General features: G+C 45.5%; 1 protein-coding gene across 3 annotated transcripts; it reads right to left on the bottom strand.

Annotated features, from left to right (window-relative positions):
• Positions 1-3856: 3856 nt before the first annotated feature.
• Positions 3857-19925, bottom strand: st3gal4 (ST3 beta-galactoside alpha-2,3-sialyltransferase 4). Of its 3 annotated transcripts, none has more exons than XM_040180841.2 (11): positions 19447-19925; positions 14044-14115; positions 12280-12361; positions 11906-11995; positions 10612-10712; positions 10304-10367; positions 9989-10084; positions 9031-9220; positions 8469-8606; positions 5163-5315; positions 3857-5081 (listed from the first exon to the last, which is right to left on the bottom strand). In XM_040180841.2, the coding sequence occupies exons 2-11, from the start codon at positions 14063-14065 to the stop codon at positions 4992-4994; spliced, it is 1026 nt and encodes a 341-aa protein (XP_040036775.1). In that variant the 5' UTR covers positions 14066-14115; positions 19447-19925; the 3' UTR covers positions 3857-4991. The 3 variants fall into 3 exon arrangements, with proteins under 3 accessions (XP_040036775.1, XP_040036783.1, XP_077964435.1); XM_040180849.2 differs by having other exon boundaries at positions 5163-5312; XM_078108309.1 differs by lacking the exon at positions 11906-11995.
• Between the last annotated feature and the right edge of the window lie 1169 nt (positions 19926-21094).

Here is a 21094-nt window from a genome sequence, read left to right as displayed (position 1 = left end):
TAACAGCGAGGTACCGTCACCACTCGTCTGGGTTTACAGTCAACAGGACGCCGAGGGGGGTGATGCTGCTCCAAAATGTGGGCAAACAATTCTGTTGAGGGACAAACGCCCTAAAAAAAAAAATGTTTAAAAAAACCAGCAACATGAGGGGTTTTCTCTGTTGTAGCCACCCCGCTGGTGTTGCCACCTCAGTCGCATGTCAACATGGAGTGAATTTACAATACAGGACGCTCGCTGGTAAAAGGACACATGAGGTGAATCGGCTCTTCTGCTTTCTGAGCTTCGGTGAGCGGTGCGGTTGCATAATGAGTGCAAATGAAACATTATCTCCTTATCCCTTTTTTTCTGATCTCCTTTGGTGAGGAGGAGGCAGCGCCTGTCCTTCAATAACTCAAAACGCACTCCGGAAGTTTAAAGTTGCACTTGGCCTTGGACTCCTTGCTCATATTAACAGGGCTGTCTGTGCACCGCAGGGAGGAAGTATTCATCTATTAAGGTATATTTCAAAAGTACAAGGTGTTCCAGGCCACATTAATAACTAACAACAAAAAAAATAAAAATAAAATACGTATAAAATATTGGCGTATTCTGTTTCTTTTCTATGTTTTTTGGTTGTTCAGAAGTTGCAAACTAACGTACTGTGTACTATATAATAAAATGGATAAAACTTGCTGTATTAACATCAGGACATTACCGGCCAGAGCTCTGATAACAGCGACTTCTTTCTCTGCTCGGGGAGACATCTGTGCAATATAACTGCATCACATATTACACCCATGCAGCAAATTACAATGATCCAAAAGTAGTCCGTTTCTTTGGTGTGTTTTTCCACCTGACGCCGTATATGTGAGCTCTTTTTTCTGTCTTTTAGTGGGCGTGAACCCCCCCGCACGCACACACCCCACGCACACACCCACCTCTCCCGTGCAACACGGAGGCACAAAGTCAAATGAAATACAAGGTCATGTGTCGTAGAATAACACTAAACGCCGCCGCCTCCAGACGTCTGGACCTCAAGGTCAAACAGACACGACAGACTGACAGACACAAGGAAGTTTTAAAAAAAGAATTGTACAACAGAAGGAGGACAGTGTCTGCTGGTCTACGAATAGAGTGTCCGTGTCTGGCACGGTAACTGGGGGGTTGGGGGTTGTATTCTGCACTACATCTTGAGGTCATTCGGTCAGGATATCAGCTCAGTTCTCTGACCTCCAACACCTCTTGTGCCACGGATGGTGCTCAGAAAGTGTCTCCTCAGACACATGGTTGTTCATGTATGCTATTTGTTTCCTAAAACATCGCTCTTGGGCTCTTGCTGTAAGCTGTGGCTCCGTTTGCACTCCAAACAGGTCCGATTTCCTCCACAGAAACTTGCGTCATTGTACTGAGCGGCGAAAGAGAAAAGCCCTGAGCTAACAGAAAGTGCTCCTTTGGCTGCCTGAGAGGAAACAACGATGCCGTGTTAGCCTTTAAATGGGCTGAGTCGGCTGACCTTTCGGGGCTGTGCAACAGATCCATGCAGCCGCTTAGCATAAAGTGTTGCTATTTTTTCCTTTTCTTTCTTTTATATACTTAGTTTCTGCATCTGTCTGTTGCTATTTTTTGACCGTTTTCATTTTCAGTCAAAGAAAAAAGAGGCTGCACGGCTGCATGGAGGACCGGATGTAAATCCTATTCAGCGTCACATCGGAGCAGTTATCACATGAGACAAAAGGGAAAGAGGTTTATGAAGCAAAAAGCAGAACTAGCGAAACTCGCAGGAGAAAAGCAGCTTATCTTTTTTTTTTTCTCACTCCCTCACTCTTCTTATTTCCTACTCATTCTCCCGGTTCCCATGGCAGTGTTGTGTTTTCACGAGCACCTGACTCACTGCGGCTCTCCGGGCTGTGGGGGAGTTATCAGTGAGCCGAGCCAGATGCCCTCTCTCTAGGTAGTTGGCTGCTCTCAGTACTGTACCTCTTCTGCCTCTTCCCACACAAACGGTCCGCCGGGCTCCTTGCACAGACACATCGTAGAGACACATTGTGTCCCTTCCTTTTCTCCAACATTGATAAAAAAAAAATGTAAAAAAAGAGGAGGCCTCGGTATCTTCACTGGGTTGCTGTGTACCTGCTATTAAATCAATGACTCAAGGTAAAAAAAAAAAAACACCAGCGATGGCTCCCCTGATCCCCTTTGTGCAACACTCCCCTGGGTTTTGATTTCCCTTTTATTGCATTTTTCACCACGCAATAAAATGAAATCGTGTATTAGGCACACGATTGCAGAGTATGCAACATCCTCGAGTGATTTATCAGATGATCATGACTTCCAAGTAGAATACAACTGCTTTGAAATGGGATGCTGCACCGCCGGCTGAGTGCACCGCGCACGGAGCAGATGGTGTAGTGTGATGTGCACTGTAATAACAATCACACTGTCAGAGCTTCTGCCTGCATGAGGCTGCACTTACGCAGCGGCGTGGCAATTATCACGGGCCACGTATTTTTCTATGAAATCGCGGCTTTGTAAAAACTGCGAGCGATGCATTCCTGGTCTTAGCGTTGGGGTCTTCCAGATTAATTAAAGGCTCATTTGGTTCCTCGAGGACGTGCGTGGATGGGCGGTTAAGAACACGTGGCCTTCACTCGCTGCACCACTGGGCTCTCGGGGGAACACTGCTTTACCTCCGACGTGCAGCACGCGGGATGTAACCGTGTACCTGCATCGTAAGGAGGTGGGGGGGGGCTGTGATCAGCTGGGTGTGCTGCCTGAGGGTCAACTGAGATTATTCAAATCTCCGGTTGGCAAATGCCCGCTCGTGATTGGAGGAGATAATTAACAAAGAAGGCCAGTAGAGGACTGTGGTATAACTAGGGTTATAACAGTGTAATGCTTTAGGTATTTGTACATCAGTAGTAGAAATATTTGAGGCTTATCTGCTTTTATGGTGGTTCATTTTGTCTCCCAGCGACAAGTAAATGGACAATTCTAGGAGCACACGGGTGGTGTATGACTGTGGGTGCAAACAGGATTGCTCATCTTATCAGCAACATGCAGGCAAAACACATGAGCCAATGTACAACAGCAGCGTCTCTACACCAAAGTAAAACCCCTCCTGCACGGCGTTGTGCTGGTAGAAGACACCGGGACAGATCGTCCGTCTTCCCTCCTTCTTACAGTCCGACCTCAAAGTCATGAGAGCATCTCCTTGTAGCTGAGTGAAAAGAACCTCAGGGATATGCTAGAATAAGTAAGAGCTTACTATAGTTATTATTAGCGCTGATGTCACTCGCAGCGGGAGTCGTGGCAGCAGTAGTCGGAGTAGTAAAAGTAGATAGAAACATTTCCTTTTACTGATCAAGCACAGGAATTCCTCCGTACGTGTGAGCCTGGTTTCTAAATGCCACGGGGACAAATCCCTTCACAGCCACACTGCTAGAAGGCCGTGCAGATGTTAAGTCATCCTTAACACCCGTCGCTAGTGGCGACCGCATGTTGGTCATTCTCGATCATAAGCGTCGTGCAGTTTTCTGGTCTGCCAGATGTCCATCGGGCACGAGCGTTCCCTAAAACATGTGCTGGTGCTAGAGTTGCTGTGACCACTACAGCAGGTACATTGACACTCCTGCACCATATTCTGTAATGTGCAGGCAATGGATTCTCTCTGCCACCTGGTGGTGTGCAGCGATATTAAAAGGTTGTAATTGTAAATGTGCATGCAGGCCACTGCGCCCCCCCCCCCCCCCCCCCTGGGGGCAATCTAGGCATGTGAAGTGATTCCCATGAAGGCGTCTGATGAACACGAGGATCCCAAAGGAACATAAATTAATTGACACTGAAAGGGAAACTACATCAAATGAGAATCAAATTTGGATTTCCTTTTTCCTTTTATATTTAATTATAAATTGATTTCATTCTGTACATAAAAAATATCCTGTGGTACGATTTACAGATATTGTTTTTGAAAAGAAAAAAAAAAGAGAATGGTGACTATAAAAATTAAATAAATAAGAACTCCGAAACAATTGTGACCAAAAAATATTGGCAAAATACAAGTCGTATTTCCAGTCCAAGAAATTAAAAGTGAAAAGCTAATCATGTGCAAATCAGCTGTGTGATCAATTAATTTCCCCTTCATCTCATGTAAAATGAACATTGACAGTGAAGCATTCAATCAGACCAGGTTGAATAACAAATAATCTAGTTAGATTAATTTTGAAGATGGAATATTATGCATTCAATTATCAAAAACTCATATGGACGTACTGTCACTTACGACAAACGAGACCACTGGGTTGTCGAATGTGTGTCACGCCGCTGGCCTTTTCTCCTGCAAACTCACATTAAAGGTAATGATTCAAAACCCATAAACATGACAAAAGATTAGACGAGTGACAGCGAGATCCTCTTTGTGGCAGTGGCAAGTGGGTGGCAACTTTGTGGCAGGCAGCGGCAATCGCCAGTAAATCAGTCGGCGTCACGACGGCACGCTGGGTGGGAGGAGCCAATTTTTCCCAGAAACAACTGTTATTTGTACGACAGGTCAGCTGCTGTAAATATTTAATTTTATTTAATTTTATTTGAGACACGTGAGCCCCCGTCTTCTTATTACAGAGGCTAATTTTAGGTTTGGACCGGCGGGTTCCGTGTAGGGGGTGGGGCTCTCAAGTTTGATGCCACCCACTTGCCACTGCCACAAGGAGGATCTCGGCCTTACTGGATTAGACACTACGCAGAATGATGAGCCGTTTTACCAGGGTTACCGACACATTGGAGGTGAGCCGTTTAAAAAAAAGCAGTTAAATCATCTCTGCAAGTCTTTCAACAATATGAGGCGTCCTTCGGACCCCGAGACGTGACTCTCATGGCCGCCACATGGCGACTGAACGCACCGCCGACGTGTCCCACTGCGGAAGGCACTTTACCATCTAATTTGAATGGGATGACCCGAACCGAGTTCAAATTTCATCAATTGGCGTTGTGTGAGTCCAACTGACAAAGTGCGTGCATCATAAATGTGGGTGCAGGTACAAAATAGCTCCAGAGTTCTCCAGTCGCCTTAAGGCTTGGGCTTCATGATCGAGGTCGTGGTAAGAGTTCTGCAACAGAAATAAACACCGTGTGTCAGAAACAGAGACTGCAGGCGGGGGCGGTCTCTGCAGGCGACCTGCGCTACCCACCTTCATCGACCTCATGGTGTCAAATCCGTAGTAATGGATAGGGTGCCTTGGGCTGTTTGTTTTGGGGTATCCAAAACCAGCAACGTGGACCACATCGCAGTAGTTGAGGGCAACAAACACAGCGAGGATACCCGTGGTGGGATGCACGGGCTGCTGAAAGAAATAAGAACAGAAAACGTAATGAGTGCACCGTGAGAGGGTAGAAAAAAAAAAAAGATCCCAAAAGGGATTAATTATTATAAAAACAAAAACACAAAAACTGCACACACAGTACACAAATAACAACGAAAGCCACAGTTGTTTGTGCTAAAATATGCGCTCACTGACAGTTTTGCTTAACAAATGGTTTTGAAATAAGAAATATGTGTAAATAAGAAGAATGAAAGCTGCTCCTGAGTGGAAGTTTAAAACAGAATAATCCGCACATCCGCACCACTAGATGGAGTCAGAGGGCGTCGGACGCTTCCTCTGAATAATGCAAACGACCTCAGCCTCGACCGACATTTGTTGGCGACGTGGAGCTCTTGTTGCGACAGAGGATGACTGCACTTATTCTCTCAGTTTAAAAAAAAAAAAGCATTCGCCAAAATCCATGGGAGCGTTACGCAATGTTCTATTGAAACAAGCCCCGGCACTTGAAAGGAACATTCGGGGATTTGCAGGATAAAACTTGCCAGGTTGACCCATTTAAAGTAGTCTCACTTTATTTAAAACAAAGGCAATCCGCATAATGTGTCGCATCTTTATCTCAGCCACGAGGTGAGTAATATTTTAGTCATCGCCTGTGTCCACACTCTCCAAACAAACTCCCAGACGTGGTTTATTCACATGAGCTCACATCCTGCACACTGGGTCTTATCCAGCAGCACACTCACTATCTCACAACAGACTCTTCTCGAGATAAGCAATGTTGTTGATGTCAGTCGACGCCTATTTCCCTCAAAAATACTTTGGAGCGGCACACCTTCAACTAAAAGTACATATGAATTACATATTCTTTATTTAGTTGAGCGGGAACTCAGAGGCAATGTGCTCACTAATCGCCAAGTGAAATTCCTTGTATGTCTTAACATATTTGGGTAATAACTGTTCCTGACAGTTTCATGTGGGAGGATCAGAAAAGAGAAAGAAGAAAAACACATTCTTTTGTTTTCAAGTCCTCCGACAGAATAAATGGATATCAACAGAAAAAGTATAAATGTATCTGAACGGATAAATAGCCATTTGAAACAACATAAAATGAAGATAAAAAGATAGAGACACAAACAAGGCTCTCATATAACACCAAAACACATCCACTACATGACAAGAATAACCTGTTGATTTGACCCATTTGATGCTTGTTGTTTCCAAAGATCTCTCTCCCTTCCGTTTCCTGACGACGATATAATAACGCTATGAAAAGGGACCCAAACACTGAAAGTCATCTTGGTTACTTGAATGAACCTTTTACAGGCCTTTCCTACAATTTATAGAACATAATTACAGTATCTCACAAAACTGCACTCTAGATTCTAACCAAAACAAATTAAATTGAGTGCACAAATCACAGCAATTAAATCCATTCGTGGGCTGCCTGCATGCAATGAAACCGGATTTAAGGGCCTTTAAAGCCACGGATACCGATTTTCTCCTCATTCATAAATGTAGATGATCTATTATTATCTATATATTATTTATTATGTGACAGCTCGTTGCACTGGTGGTAACTTGTGTTATCATGTATTTTTTGTGACAGCAGTGGCAGAAGCCACACACGACGGCCGAAAGAGATTTAATACACAAATCCCATTGCATCCTGTGAAAAAAAACAAAGAAATCTGAAATCATAGAAAATCTAATAGAAATCTTCTGACTCTATGGAGATGTTTTAAAGTAAGGAGTCAGTGAGTCGAGTTGCCCCGGCCAGGCTTCTACTTTGCTACTCTACTCTACTCTTTCCTCCATCCCCTAAACTGCGCAAGCTTTTCCCCAACAGCCTTTTCACATCTTCCCTCTCTGCAGCTTTCCGTGTTATCATCTAGCCAGTACATTTCTGTTGCACATGCCAGTGCCCCCCCCCACCCCCGTCCTCCCCCTCCTCCTCCTCCTCCTCCTCCTCCTCAACTTTTTCAAAGAACAGTTTGACACTTTGGGAACATTTCTTGGCTTTAGACGAGGATTAAAAGGTTTGCTGTGAAGCTACGGCCAGCAGCCGGTTAGCTTTGATTAGCATAATATCTGGAAACAGCGAGCAGGCCAAAAGCAAAACCCTTTGCACCTCTTGACTAATGAACGTGCCACATCTCTTTCTAAAGACTAAATGGCATCTCTGCGTTTTCCCGCAGTTGGATCCATGCAAACAACACAGGACCAAAGCACAGGGCAGAGAAGTTGGTCTGCTGTTATTATGTGTGTGTGTGTGTGTGTGTGTGTGTGTCCAAATGTTCACTCCTTCAAAGTTCAAGTTAAATTTAAAATAAACGGTAGTTGCACTGCGCCGCTGCGGGGGGGGGGGCTGGAGTGGGGGTCTGACTGCGATATCATCGATAAAAAGGCGTAAAGCAACATTTTCCTCCCCCAGATCAACTCGCAAGACTTCAGGACGCGGCGAGCAGCCTGCGACTGCTAGAAACGTTCCAGGTCAGATGAACATGTTTACAAAGCCAATCACCTCGGCCAAAGAGTGGAGTTCAGTTCGGGGAACAAAAACGGATCAATGGTGCGCCGCTAAGAAATGTCACGCTTTATTTGCCAACTCATGTCCGTGCTCCTAAGTGACAGTGACATTAAGTCGTTATCTATATCTTTGACTTTTTATATTTAGCTTTATGCTGGTTTCTCTTCAGCAGCCAATTATTTTCTGAGCGAGTCGCTGCGCGGCCCAGAAGACACGCAGGCTTATCTCACAACGAGACACCAGAAAGTAGAAGCATAATCTTCATCGTGTTTCGCGGTAATTGGAGCTCCCCAAAATTGCTATTGACCCGGCGACATTTCAACAGAAATGCGCCTCTTCCAGTAAACTGTTTATCACAGCGCTCACGAGATATCATTGGAGGAACTGCGGCACAATTAGCGGACGCTCCATGGAGCCTTGTTAACATTCATGTGGGGAGCACAGAAGGGCAAAAAGGGGACAGACGGGAGGTTTCGGGAAAAGGGAATAAAGAAGCGAGAGAGGGGGAGAGGGATGTAGTGGGAAAATCCTTGTGAGGGTGACGCAAAAGGTTATTGTTCATGAGTTGCAACAGAGGAAAAGCTTTGCAACCGGCGTCAGTGTTCCTGACTCCTAAACAGGGGGGTGGGGGGGGGTGGAGGTGGTACCTGTTTGCTATTCGGGTGCAGGGGGATCCGGAGCAGTCGGTCTGCAGTCTGATGCAGAAAGTGAGGGTCCAGCACTCTGATTTTATTTGTGTCACCCAACCAGATTTGGGGAGGGGGCTTCCAAAATCCTTTCCTGACCTGGGGAGCACACACACACACACACACACACAAACCAAAGAGAAGCATGACACCCAGGATGTTGGGAAATTTAAGATCTAATCTTTAACTTTAGCTGCCACACGGTTGCATCCAACACTCACACATGTGATGTGCAAAATAACAAGTAACAGCCCTGCAAACTATTAACAGAAAGGGGCCCCGGAGGCTCCGGGAGCCTCGGCGTGAAGGATGGAAACTCCATTTAACTCTGAAGGGCCCGGGCATCACTGAAGTCGAACCTCTAAAGTGTTTTTTCCTGATATGGATGACTGGCCGAGGAAAGAAGCTGAAAGGAGGAGTGTTTATGTGAGAAAGGCTGAGGTGGAAAGTGTGTGTGTGTGTGTGTGTGTGTGTGTGTGTGTGTGTGTGTGTGAGAGATTGCATTCTCACACATATCCTGTACCCTCTTCTCGTTATAGAGGATCTCTTTGAGCCAGCGGAGATCTTGCTGCTTGAAAGGCACCAGGACCATGAGCGTGCCGGCCTCGTTGTGCTGTCCCGGGTTGAAGGAGGCCGACTCTGGGTAGAAGAACCTCATGGTGGTCTTGTTCCCCACGTCGTCCTCGTAGCCTTTCACTGGCGCGTCATTCAACCTGAGGCAGGGACACGGTTTTCTTTTAATTCTATTTTTATTTTTGCAATTACGCTCCTTTTCAGGAGCACATCCGTTCCCCTCGTAGGCCAACGTGAGCTTCTTCCAGCATTCTGAAGAAACTTCAATTGTATTTAAATAGTGCAATGCATGAAGCCTGAGGGAGGTCGCGACTTCTAACTCCGTTTCCAAACTGTGCGTTATTTATACATATATTATTCTGCTCTCTGATTAATCAGCTCTGAAGATGCTGAAACCTGATTTTGAAGACGTCTTCATGAAGTGGATTCAGAAAGCAGCATAATTCCTCCTCAGCAGCGTGAACAGTTCAAAGTAATAACTGTTGGGGCAGAATTCATCGATCCGCACACTGTGAGCCAGAAACGGGAACTCGCCGTGTGACCTTCCCGACCTTAAGGGTGTATTCCTTCCACATCTGTTTCCTGCTCCAGTTCCTTTGCGCAGCGGTGTCTTCTGATTGGACAACACAAACCTCCCTGATGTGCAGTAAAGCTTCTGTTCACACCAAGAAGCTTTGCCAGTGCTCCTGTTAGGCAGAAGAAAGATCTGACCCTTTTCAGCTGAACTTCTGCCTGTACTCGATTTTTGATGTGTTTTTTTTCTATATTCTAGTTTGTAATATATAATCGAAAAACAACCGTGGGATGCTTTCGATTTCGCACAAGGGGCTTCATCCCCTCATTCCCGCCACAGGAACAGCGAGCGAAACGCCATAACACTGACAGCGAGACTTGCGCGCGGCGCTCACCGAATGACCACGTCATATTTGTTGATGATGCTTCCCAAGGAGCTGTTTTTAATGGCGAAGCCGTTGCCGATGACGACGCAGGTTCTGCATTCGAGGCTGTGGGAGGGAAAAAAAACACCACATACAAAAACAGTGTGAGTGTTTTCAAGTTTTTGTTCGACTGGAAACAAAACGTCACTCTGTCAAGAGAGAGAGAGAGAGAGAGACTTGAGCAGTGACACTTTGTTGACCATAATGAGGGGCAGTCATCTTGGCCATAAGCACCCTAGAGCGCGGCGATGATGTCACGCCGAAAAGCAAACGCACCACACTTACTTCTGGATGTTGTCTGGCACCTGATAATCTGCAAGTACGGCGAGAGCTTTCAGCAGCAGCGGCTCTGAGAGGGAAAGAGGAAATAAGGAGAAGTTGAAATGGCGTTTTTGTTCAAAAACGGACGAGGCTTTTGTGTAGCGCTTCGGCTGCATTGTGGAGCAAAATAAGTCAATCAATGACGCGCTCTTTTATCAAAGCGCTGCTGCTTTACAGCAACACAACGCACACATTTGAACAGAACAAAGTGCAAAACACCTCGTACGGGCGCGTGAGAAATGTGCTGAGTGGGAGAAGCGCCCGTTGCTTACCGCTGCCCTTGACGCCGTACGGTAACGCCAGCCGCGACGCGAGATGCTCCCGCCAGAAGAAATCCTCCAGCTTCAGAAAGAGCTTTGTCTGTCGGCTAACGCTGCGGGAGAAATGGGGGAGCAGAAGTTACAACACACAGGGCTCCGCTGCGTGTTGCATTACACTCGGGTTTGTGGCTGAGAGCGAGAGGGGAGGACGTGAATGAGGCGTCACACACAGCTGGGGATGGAAATAAAATGCTCTCCACTTTTCGGGGGCATTTAAAAACCACACAATGGACGGCACCCGCGGAGAAGCTCGTCTTAACGTTCCCTAAATGTTCTGGCATCTAACAGGCAGGTAAACCAGAACATTTTTAAATGATGTCGTTCAACAGCAATTCCCCTCATTAAAGCCTCCTGTTGGCGTTTATCTGCAGAGGGGGGGAGAGGGGGGGGGATTAAACACTCACAACGTTCCCGTGGCGTGAGACAATCGTTCAGGTTGTACAGCGGTTCGCGAAACAGTTGCTTTTCTGTTTTCGATGTGCCTCGGCCCCCCCGGCTGTTTATGACCTACTGCCTTTGACAGTCAGTCTCTCAGACATTTACTGCCCTTGTGTGCCAGTTAGCTGTTTGCAGGGGATCCGGATAAATCTCCCGGGAGGGGTCTAATTAGAGAAATGTCACTCTGATTGCCTGGTAGGCCTCCCTGCGACTGTAATGACGTGTGACGAACACGCAGCCGGGGGGACTCTGCTTGCCTTCTTTCACAGAGGTAAACACGGGGATTAGGAATGTTGTTTGAAAGGTCAAAGGTCGGACAGCCAAAGATCTAATGAGCCACAGAAACAAACAGTGACCTCTGAGGAGTTTGGACACACAGGTGGAGGCCATATCACTATTTTGTGACACAACTCAACCTGATAGAAAAGCAAAAGTAAATACGCAGCTGAATAAACTGACAATAGGACCAGAGGAAAGAAATGAGGGGGGGGAGATTTCTTAACTCGGCTGAACCGGAGGAGGACAAACAAGCTTCTCGGGCCGGTTTTAAACAACGAAGCCTTTATCAAGAGTTGGTTTCATCATAACTTTGTAACATTGCATCAACACATTCCGCTTCAGCTCAAACCTGCATGACGCTTCTTTTTTATTTATACAAGTGCCCTTCCTTCTCCTTTTGTTCTTTGAGACTGATAAACAGCAGTCCCAACCGCTGCAAGAAGCCTGGTAAGTTATTTTGAAATAAAATGACTGGCGTATAAAAAATCCACTCCCTCCGGCTTGTAAAATAAACACTTAAGTTACTCACTTAAAGTTAAGGCTCTCCCACTTCTTCTGCGTTAGCCAACCGCCGCACAGCGACTTGCTGCTGTTGGGAGACCGATTGGTTCCTGCGTAGCTGAAACGCACACACACACAGTCAACACCGCTGCCGTGAAAGTTACTGCCGAAAAACCATGAAGGCGCAGCGGGCCCGGTGAGCAGAGCCTAACTGGACCAGCAGCTCTGGGCTGCCAGATGATCACGATGAGGGTTTGTCCACTTGCACTCTAGTGCCTCAGCACAACACGGGCCGGCCGTGTGACGTACGGCTTCTTGACCAGAAAGTGACATTTCTGCAAACCGTGCGACCTCGGTACCCAGTAGGAGGGGCAGAGAAGGGAAATGCTTGCGGGTAGTTACCTCTGAATTATGGCATAGGAGCAGTAGAATGTGACACAGGAGATGAAGAAGAGGAGGATCGGGAAAAGCCTAAGGCACCATGCTGGAAATCAAAGAATAAAAAACAGAGGCAGACGTACATTTGTTCAAATAAACGGATTGCCAAATTGCACAACACATACTGGCTTTGAGTAATAATTCTTTATATGAACTTTGGATGAGAAAAACAACCCTGTAACACCATTAAGGTACATTGTATCATATTAAAAATAATAATAATGGACGAGCATCCTGCAGTTGGCTTCCCCTTTAACGCAGGTGTATAAGATCAGGTAGTGAATATTGAAACTGAAATGCATCTTAATGAATTTACAGCGCGTGACACGTTATGTTGAGAAAACCACACAAGTCAACAGGAAAGGCCCCACCCAGTACGGCCTCTATTCTACGGCAGAGTGAAACCCACAGATGAAGCAGAAGCGTTTCACTTGGAAGGAGAAGCCTGTTCAATAATTCAGTCTGGTACCAGATACCAGCCCGTCCCAAACCCGGTCCCTCAAGTGGGAGCTGAACATCAGCTCCATCGCCCAGAAGGCTCGGCAGAGGATGTGCTTCCTAAGTCATTTCCAGCGGCCAAGGACGGGTGGGGGGGGGGGGCGCGGCGGGGGGCCGACTGCAGCGCGCCGTACGCTCTGCTGAGCACGTGATTGGCTGCAATCTGCCGTGCATTCACAACTCGCCTCCAGGACGCTGAGAGTGATCGTGGCCAATCTCTCTCCCCACTGGACACAAAATCTTCGAGGAAGCGGTCAATCAGGACCACCGGCACAAACTCTGTTTCTCCCAATCTGCAGTCAGGTTCATCAATAAAGCCGGAGACCCTCCCCCTGAGACCCCCCCACTGACTCAGACATGTTCCTTGGACAATGTCTTACAGTGACACAGCCTTGCAAATCTTTTCTCTATTAATAAAGATTTGACACTGATCATTTATTTGTTTTAGCACAATGTTCTTTTTTTGCATGTTTACCATATACAATTGTCTATTACCATATATATATATATATATATATATATATATATTAATAATGAATGAATATTATTAGTTAACTGTTATGCACCATTCACCTAGCCAAATTCCTTGAATGTGAACAAACAGTTTGGATTTGACCCGTTAGTCGAGTTTTAGGGGGAATACTGAAGTGAGTATTTACTGTCTATCCGAGGGTTGGATGAGAAGATCTAGTTCGGCAGAGTCAACAATATTTCAATTCAAAAGAAATCGAAAACAACAGCAAAGTTTCAATATTACGAGAGGTTATCTGTGGTGACCTCCCAGCGTCTCTGCTGGTTGCCTAGTAACCTCCCTGTGATCAGACGGGTCCTTTAAGGAAGCGAGCTGAACAGTCCATGCCACGAACTGAGAAACAAACTGTAACCAACACCATATTTCAAGCACAAGGCACGACAAAATGAAGCGACCCCCAATGCCACTGCAGCTCCTTGGTTGAAAATGAATCACTGCGAAGGGTCTTTTTCCATGTTTTGAATCCATGTTTTGAATCCAAGGAAAAAAGCTTTGGGTTTTCCCACAATAATTTAACGAGACTCGCAGTTGTTCGGGAGTGACTCGAGGCACACGTGGCAACAAAGGTGCCGTACCACACCGCCGGATCGGAATTACTTCAAACCTGTGACCTCAGGGTCAAAAGTCTTAACATTCTTTGGATTTTAAAGCAGAATTAACGTTTGGCACAGATAACCCAATGAACATGAAAAGCTTACTTTTGGTTGAATTCGGGGACATCTTCACGTGCTCCTTGGTCCTCTCATTTCTACACAGTGCATGTGGTTACCCTGGATGAAGGGTAAAGAAAGGAAGACGGCAGATGTTAACACTACTTCCTATCAAAACCAGTATTCAAACAATGCCCCCCCCCCCCCCCCCTCTCATTCGAACGGCAGCCCCCTTAAAGTAAGAAAGGAAGGGGTTTCCGGTTTTAGAGAGGTTTGCGGTTGCAGCTGCAGCTTCACACCTCGATGTGAAGACGACCGACCAGAAGGAGACACGTTTGAAGGAGAAGCCAATGACATTCAAATGCACCAAAAAGACACACCTGAGGCGTTTTCAAAGGACTAAACTGAATTAGTCCTTTGACTAAACCTTATCACTTTCATAAGGTCCTCATCACTTTATTTAGCTACTAAATACTTTTTGATTTTTAAATTTGAGCAAGTTGAACCCCTAACAAGTTTTGCGTTTGAAATAACATTAACAATCAAACAACAGTGTCTAAAATAGTGATTACTCAGTACTTGTAAGATTTAGTCTTTAGAAGAAAAACCAACGTCCATTAACAACAACATTGTAAGAACAAGAACATTTATCAATTTACGGCCCTAATATTTATTTCTCTTTAGTGTGTGTATATATTTATTTACCTTTTGTTCTCTTTTAGTGTGTCGTTGTAATTATTTGGAAGGAGGGAACAGCGAAATAATCATTTCCTTCTACATTGAGTAACTTGTTAAAACTGTACACATGAAAATATCGATCGTGACTCTTGAATCTCGAATCACAGACAGACAAAAAAAAGCTTCCTTGATGAGGACCAGATTTGGGACGGATGAATCAGCGAATGACAGAGCGAGAAGCTGAGAGAGGGAGAGAGAGAGAAGCCGATGAAGGTTTAAAGGATCATACCAGTGACTGATAGACACTAGTTCCCTGATCTGAGGATCATGTGAAAAGTCTGTGCTTGGTTGCATGAGAGTTAAAACCAGATTAAAGGGCAGGTGACGTTAAACAGATGTGACTAGTTAATGCACAGTGCATCTTAAGCACAGTCCTTCTGATTCATGATCTCTAGCACGTTGCTGAAAATTGTCAATGGAAGGAGTGCACAGCTGAACTTCTATTTTGAGACGTGCGCGTGGACACATTTCCAAAAGAGTAACGTAATACCGCCTGTGAATCCACCGGCGAAACACCGGCGCCCCCCCGACCCGCCGGGTGGAGACCACGCGATCGACACGCCAAGATGGAACCAGACCCCAACTGTCATTTCACTACTTACGACGGCGCCGACTCACAACGGTGTTCAGGTGTTATCGGCGCGTTGACTGATATGCGACACGCGGCTTGAATCTTTGTTTGGGAAAACACTTGAGCGCACATGTCTACATGTCGTAGATGTTGACCATGACGGAGTACTATGAAGAGAGTGGTGCTCGTCAGCTGATTAACCATGAGTCAACTGAAATGAACCATACCTTGATGACAACTTCTATAAACAACACCAGATCCAACACAAGACAAACACAAGATCCAACCCAAGACAAACACAAGATCCAACCCAAGACAAACACAAGATCCAACACAAGACAAACACAAGATCAACACGGCGGTTTCGCCGTGCAACAAAAGCACCAAAACACAACAGTTCTGCACAGCAAAATTCTTAGAGTTAATCTTCCGGTGTTCGGCAAAAGTGTTGAAGTGCAGAGTTGAATCGCACTGCAGAAAGTTGATTCAACTCTTACAGAGTCAATTGTACAAAAGAGCTGGAGTCATTATTCAGTGTCAAGATCAGATCCATTTGCAACCAGGCTAAAATGTAAAAACCATGAGTTATAAATGCGTCGCTTTAGATAAACGTGTCAGCTAAATGACCTGTAACGTATTTAACACTGGGCAGATTTATTGTTGACACTTATTCCGAGTTCACTTGTTAACGCTTCGTTGAGTGTTGATTTAACACTGACAAGATTGGGACAATATAAACACCATCTTAAGAGTTCAAATTGAATCTCACAGAGTCAATTTGTGTCATGCTGTGTGTCCACTTCATTAGGAAACTAATGGGAAGCTTCATTTCCGCATGGAGGGGATGTTTTCAAACTATTGTTCACAACCCAGATCCTGGGATTGATTACACGCGCACGGTTCAATAATATTTGCTCAAAAACGGTCTGGCAGGGCAGGAGTATGCGAGTATGCGTGAGCTCAACGGGAGCAGAAACACGGTGGTAACGTTGTCGTCAATCAAGCGAGTTATTGCCGACCAACATTCTCGCGGCATTAACATGAATAATGCAGTTGAAAGTTCTCCTCATCTCGTGCAAAGGCCTCCACATCATCATCCTCCTCCTTCTGGACCTGCAACCTCAGATCCGCCAACGACAACCTCCTAACTGGGAGGAGGATTATGGTGAAATTACATAATCCCAGATAGACAACCCCTCCCACCCCACGCAGGACGCCATATCTGCTTTAGTTACATATAGCATATGTTTTTTTACTGTCTCTGGCGTAGGACTTTACCCCTTTAATGTACTTAAAAGGTTAAGTTAATTATTGTGGGAGATGATTATAGATCATAGTGAGAACGGGTAAAGTCTGTGAAAAGTGACCTTTTTATAGCCCTTTCACCAACATCAGAGTTCTCTCTATCACAGTGCTGAAGAAAAGGACAATTACGTACTGATCACAATAGAAAATCACCTCAAATACACATAATCCAATAATAATAATATATATAATAACTTAATCTGGGGACCCTGCAATTTGGAATAGTGAGGCAACTGTATATGATTGAAATAATTAGGAATAAATGCATAATTCAAATAATAAATTGACGTAAAACACCAACGGTGACCTATGTATTAGGAAACTATATATGATGGTTATATTGCTTCATGATTGTTGCTGCCACGTGTTGCTCAACAAATCAACCAAATAATTAGTCATCATGCTTAAAAGTCCCTCATTGCTCTAGAATAAAATGATGAAGAACTCCACCAAAAATGACATTTTGGAAAGGACGTCGTTGCGAAATAAATGTGCATTCGGTAAAAAATCTCAGTAGGATCTGTAAGCTTTGCTCTGGAGGCGTACAAATCCGTGTAGCATTCGGTTTTCCAGGAGTGACACACGCTTTCGAGCAGACACTGTGACTCAGCAGCTTAGTTCCGCCTTCTTGTTTGGAATATCTGGTTTTCATTAATCCGGTGGACGAGTTGTATTTTGGCAGCAGCAGATCATTTCCAGTTAGCGTCTGCAGACTGTTCCCACACAGACACGTTGGACCACGGTTACGTATCCTTGAGCTGAAGGACGAGGGCCTCTCATCCCGGGATCATCTGACGGCTGTTTACCGCTCAGGGATAAGGAACAATAAAACTTTCTCTGCACAGAGACGAAGTGGGAGCTCCGACAAAGAGCTTCTGCTTTTCTGTTCTAATCTGTTGGAAAGCTGGGGCAATAAGTGGGTTTTTTTGCCATCTGCCGTCACAAAGGCTCCTAGCCGACTCTTGTGCAAATAGTTTTCACACTGTGCGCAGCACAAGTAAAAGAAAATAAAAAGAGAAAATAAAATAATTACACATATCCACCTTCCAAAGGCAATGGCTTCATTCCTTTAGCATTGTGTTTTTCAACTAATGCCCTAAAGCAGAGGCTACCGGTGGAATAGCCATTCTTTTTCATCTATTTAAAGCCGGATTAACCCATTTAGGAGCCTTAGGGTAAAAAGGAGCCAATGGTCCTGTATGAAAAAAACCCATGGACCCCCCACCCCGCCATCCCCACGATGGTAGTAGACCTACACAGTACAAACGTACAATAAAGGTATATGAATTTAAGATCCTCTAACAACACTCGTGATCAGGTAATAATGCGGGATCATCTGACAGGTGCCTTGTTGTCGATGTGTGCGTGTGTTTATTCAGACATGTGGAATGAGGCTGGTAATCCCACCTCACATATTTTTTCCCTGCTCTTAATCGGCTAAATCGGAAAAATGATACGTGTATCCACTCCGGCGATTCGGATCCTCTCCAAAGTGGAGCTGCTTCGTCCTTTGGCCTGCGAGTTTTATGAAGATTTGGCACACAGTTTGATACGTCCATGAAACCCTCACCGGGGACCGGTGGGACCGGTGGGACTAGTGGGGGCTTGTGAGCCTCAGAGCGAGACAGAGATGAACGTTTCGAGGGCACCGGCGCTGCAGTCGGGCGGCACGTCGTGGGGTCTTTGCTGATTGGCACCGAGTCGCCTGCATTCGCTTTATTTCAAAGCCCCGTTAAAAGTAACATCTGTGCAAAAAACACATCTGTTGGGTTGCGTGCTTCTGCGATGATGCAGTGACTAAGCGCACCATCCTGAGCAATAATCTACCGAGCTAACTGTCTCTCTATCAATGATATACGACTCCACGTTATGTAAGTTTGTAACACAATGAACTGTGATGATAAGGTTTAGATAAACCACATCAGTCAGTTGAACAGTTCTCAGTTATGGAGAGAAAAAAATAGATATTCTAATCTCTGCCTAAATGTATTTTGTTTAAATAAAAACATGGAGATAGCTTGTTGCATTCAAAAGGTCTCAAGATGATATAAGGCTGCCGCTGAAAGGGATTTTTTTAAAAGACACAAATGAGAAATGTTTGTAAAAAAAAATCCTCTTTGTATATAATTACAAGGGGAAAGCTCGCACTCATCTGAAAATCAACTTTTCATCCTCTTCATACTGTATATCAGCACGCGAGAGGCTGAGCGGAGTGAAGTGTTTGCTATTCTTATATTTACTGCATAGTTGTACTTTTATTTCACTTTTCTGCATTTCTGCACCATTGTGACTCGTGACCTCAGGCGACACATGAGTGCCATCATGTGTGCGAGGCACCAACGCTCATACAGGTTACAAATGAACAAATTACAAACCAATCAGTCAAATACCGCCGGCTCACATGAAGCGTGTTGGTTTCCGTTGGGGATTCTGTTATTGATAAAATAACAATTTAGCTCCGTGGGGCCTGTGAGCTCAGCATTGGCCAATTCAAATAAGTGCCCCAATATTTCCCTTTGACGTCATTATTAGAACAACTGCACTGATCACGGGCATCATACCAACATGTGGTGGAATAAACGCAGGAGCAAACGGAAGTTTTCAATCTCTCCATCTAACGGCCCCAAACAGGAACAAATGCCACTGAAGATGTACAAGTAAAACCTCGTGATAGACAAAGTCGACACGATATCCTGTGATCAAACGGGGCCAGATCCCCGCCTGCAGCCAGCAAGACAAAAAAAGACAGAAAAGAGGAAAAAAACTCTCAAACACACACGCACGCACACACACATGCACGCTTTCCCCACGTTAGTTCGAAGGGACCCTATACTCACCAGCAGCGCGCGCGGACAGATGAGCGTTAATCCGCGGAGCTGCGCGGTGATGTTGCAACCAAGTTCACGCCGCCCGCCCGGGTGACGCGCGCCGCGCGGGGAAAAACACCGACACCCGTGGAGACGCGCCGACGTGATGCGAGCGTCAAAGTTCATCCCTCGGCACGACGCGGAGAGGAAACAGGGGGCGCGTGCCCGCGGGGCCGCCGCTCCGCGTGAAAGGTCTTTTCTGCTCGGACGCCGTGTCCGTCCGTTAGCGCGCGTGCCCGTCTCTCTCTCTCTCTGTCTCTCTCTCTCTCTCTGTCTCTGTGTCTGTCTCAACGCAGCCACGCATGCGCACGTGGGTCACGCGTACCGAGCCAACGGAACCGAATGGCATGCCTTTTTTTTTTTTTTTTTTGGATAAAAAACGTGTTTAATCGTGTTCAGCGTCGGACCCTGAAGCGCGCGGGTCGTCGAAGCGTCCCACGTGATCTCCAGGTTATCGTGGCCGTCTGCCACATGGCCCCTCAAATCCGCTTCAGACCGGACTTTCATCGCGGCGGGCGCAACATCTGGAAAGACTTTGGTGTTGGCTGTCTTTTTTTTTTTGAAAACCTCTGAATGTAACAGACAATAAAGTGAAGCAAACGGTGGCGGGAGAAGCTGCTCGGATCGGTTCCAAATCACATAATGGCATCCAAATGTAACTGAGACTGAGTTGAACAATGGGCTCCTCTTGTGTATCGTGGTTAGTGAGGCATCGATGTCAACATCACTTTCATGTTGCAAATCAGAAGAGACAAAACAAGACGAACGGAAAAACATCAAAATGATTCTTTGTATTCGTAAGCTGTATTCCTGATCTGAATCTGAAAAGGGGTTAAAGGAGGTGGAACAGCTCAAGAACAGCTCCTGTTTGTAGGTGCGGAGGCCTGCTTGAGTATTAGTTTCCCACCACGGAGGATGAGATTAACTTGAAATAATAGGATTATGTTTTTATTTGCCGGGTTCCTGTTTTGGGGAATCTCTGGTATTTATAAACTATGACTTAATTTTGTAAACCCTCCTACAATTAGATTTAGTTTGAGTGAGAGTGAACTTTAAAATAAAAGTGATGCTTTTTGCTCCTTTTATTCAAATATCTGTTGCACAGCTTTACCCTGAACTCCTCTAGTTTTCTTTTGTCAAGTCAGAACTGGTTGGTCGGTGTGTTTAGAGCGCACCTCTACCATCAGGGCGGCTTCACACTATGAATACCGAGCCTTGTCTTGCACACTTGAAGACTGCTGGCTCACATCACATCCAAGCAGCGATGCGACGTGAGCTTCGACCACAGCGATCGATCCAGACGTCCCAGCACCATGGCCGCATACATTGCAGGCTGCCCGCGGAGATGAAACTGAAGCGCGGAGGTTAATGAACCTTTTCTATGTCAGTGGACTTCTGCTAATTATGATGCTTTGCTCAATCTCTGCTCCCAGCGGCATCGACATCTGGAAAGGCTCACTGATGTTGGCTGTTTGTAACCCACTGAAAAGAGGATACTTTAAATGCATAATGAGCATGCATCTCTTCATGCAGACTTTTATTTTTTAACTTGTTTTAACTTTAAACGTCGTGTCAAGTATGCTTCTTGCCAGGTAGAATCAGAATCAGCAGCCATTTA

Source organism: Gasterosteus aculeatus, chromosome 1, assembly GCF_964276395.1.
Source record: "Gasterosteus aculeatus chromosome 1, fGasAcu3.hap1.1, whole genome shotgun sequence".
Lineage (NCBI taxonomy): Eukaryota > Metazoa > Chordata > Actinopteri > Perciformes > Gasterosteidae > Gasterosteus > Gasterosteus aculeatus.
This window is presented reverse-complemented; position numbering and strand designations above follow the sequence as displayed.

Excerpts from the sequence above, each read along its gene's own strand:
- st3gal4 (XM_040180841.2), bottom strand. The coding sequence starts at position 14,065 with ATGTCCCCGAATTCAACCAAAA. Across the intron at positions 10,713-11,905 it reads TGGGAGAGCCTTAACTTTAA|CGTTAGCCGACAGACAAAGC; the intron begins GTGAGTAACTTA and ends TTTCTCCCGCAG. Across the intron at positions 5,082-5,162 it reads ACACCATGAGGTCGATGAAG|AACTCTTACCACGACCTCGA; the intron begins GTGGGTAGCGCA and ends TTTCTGTTGCAG.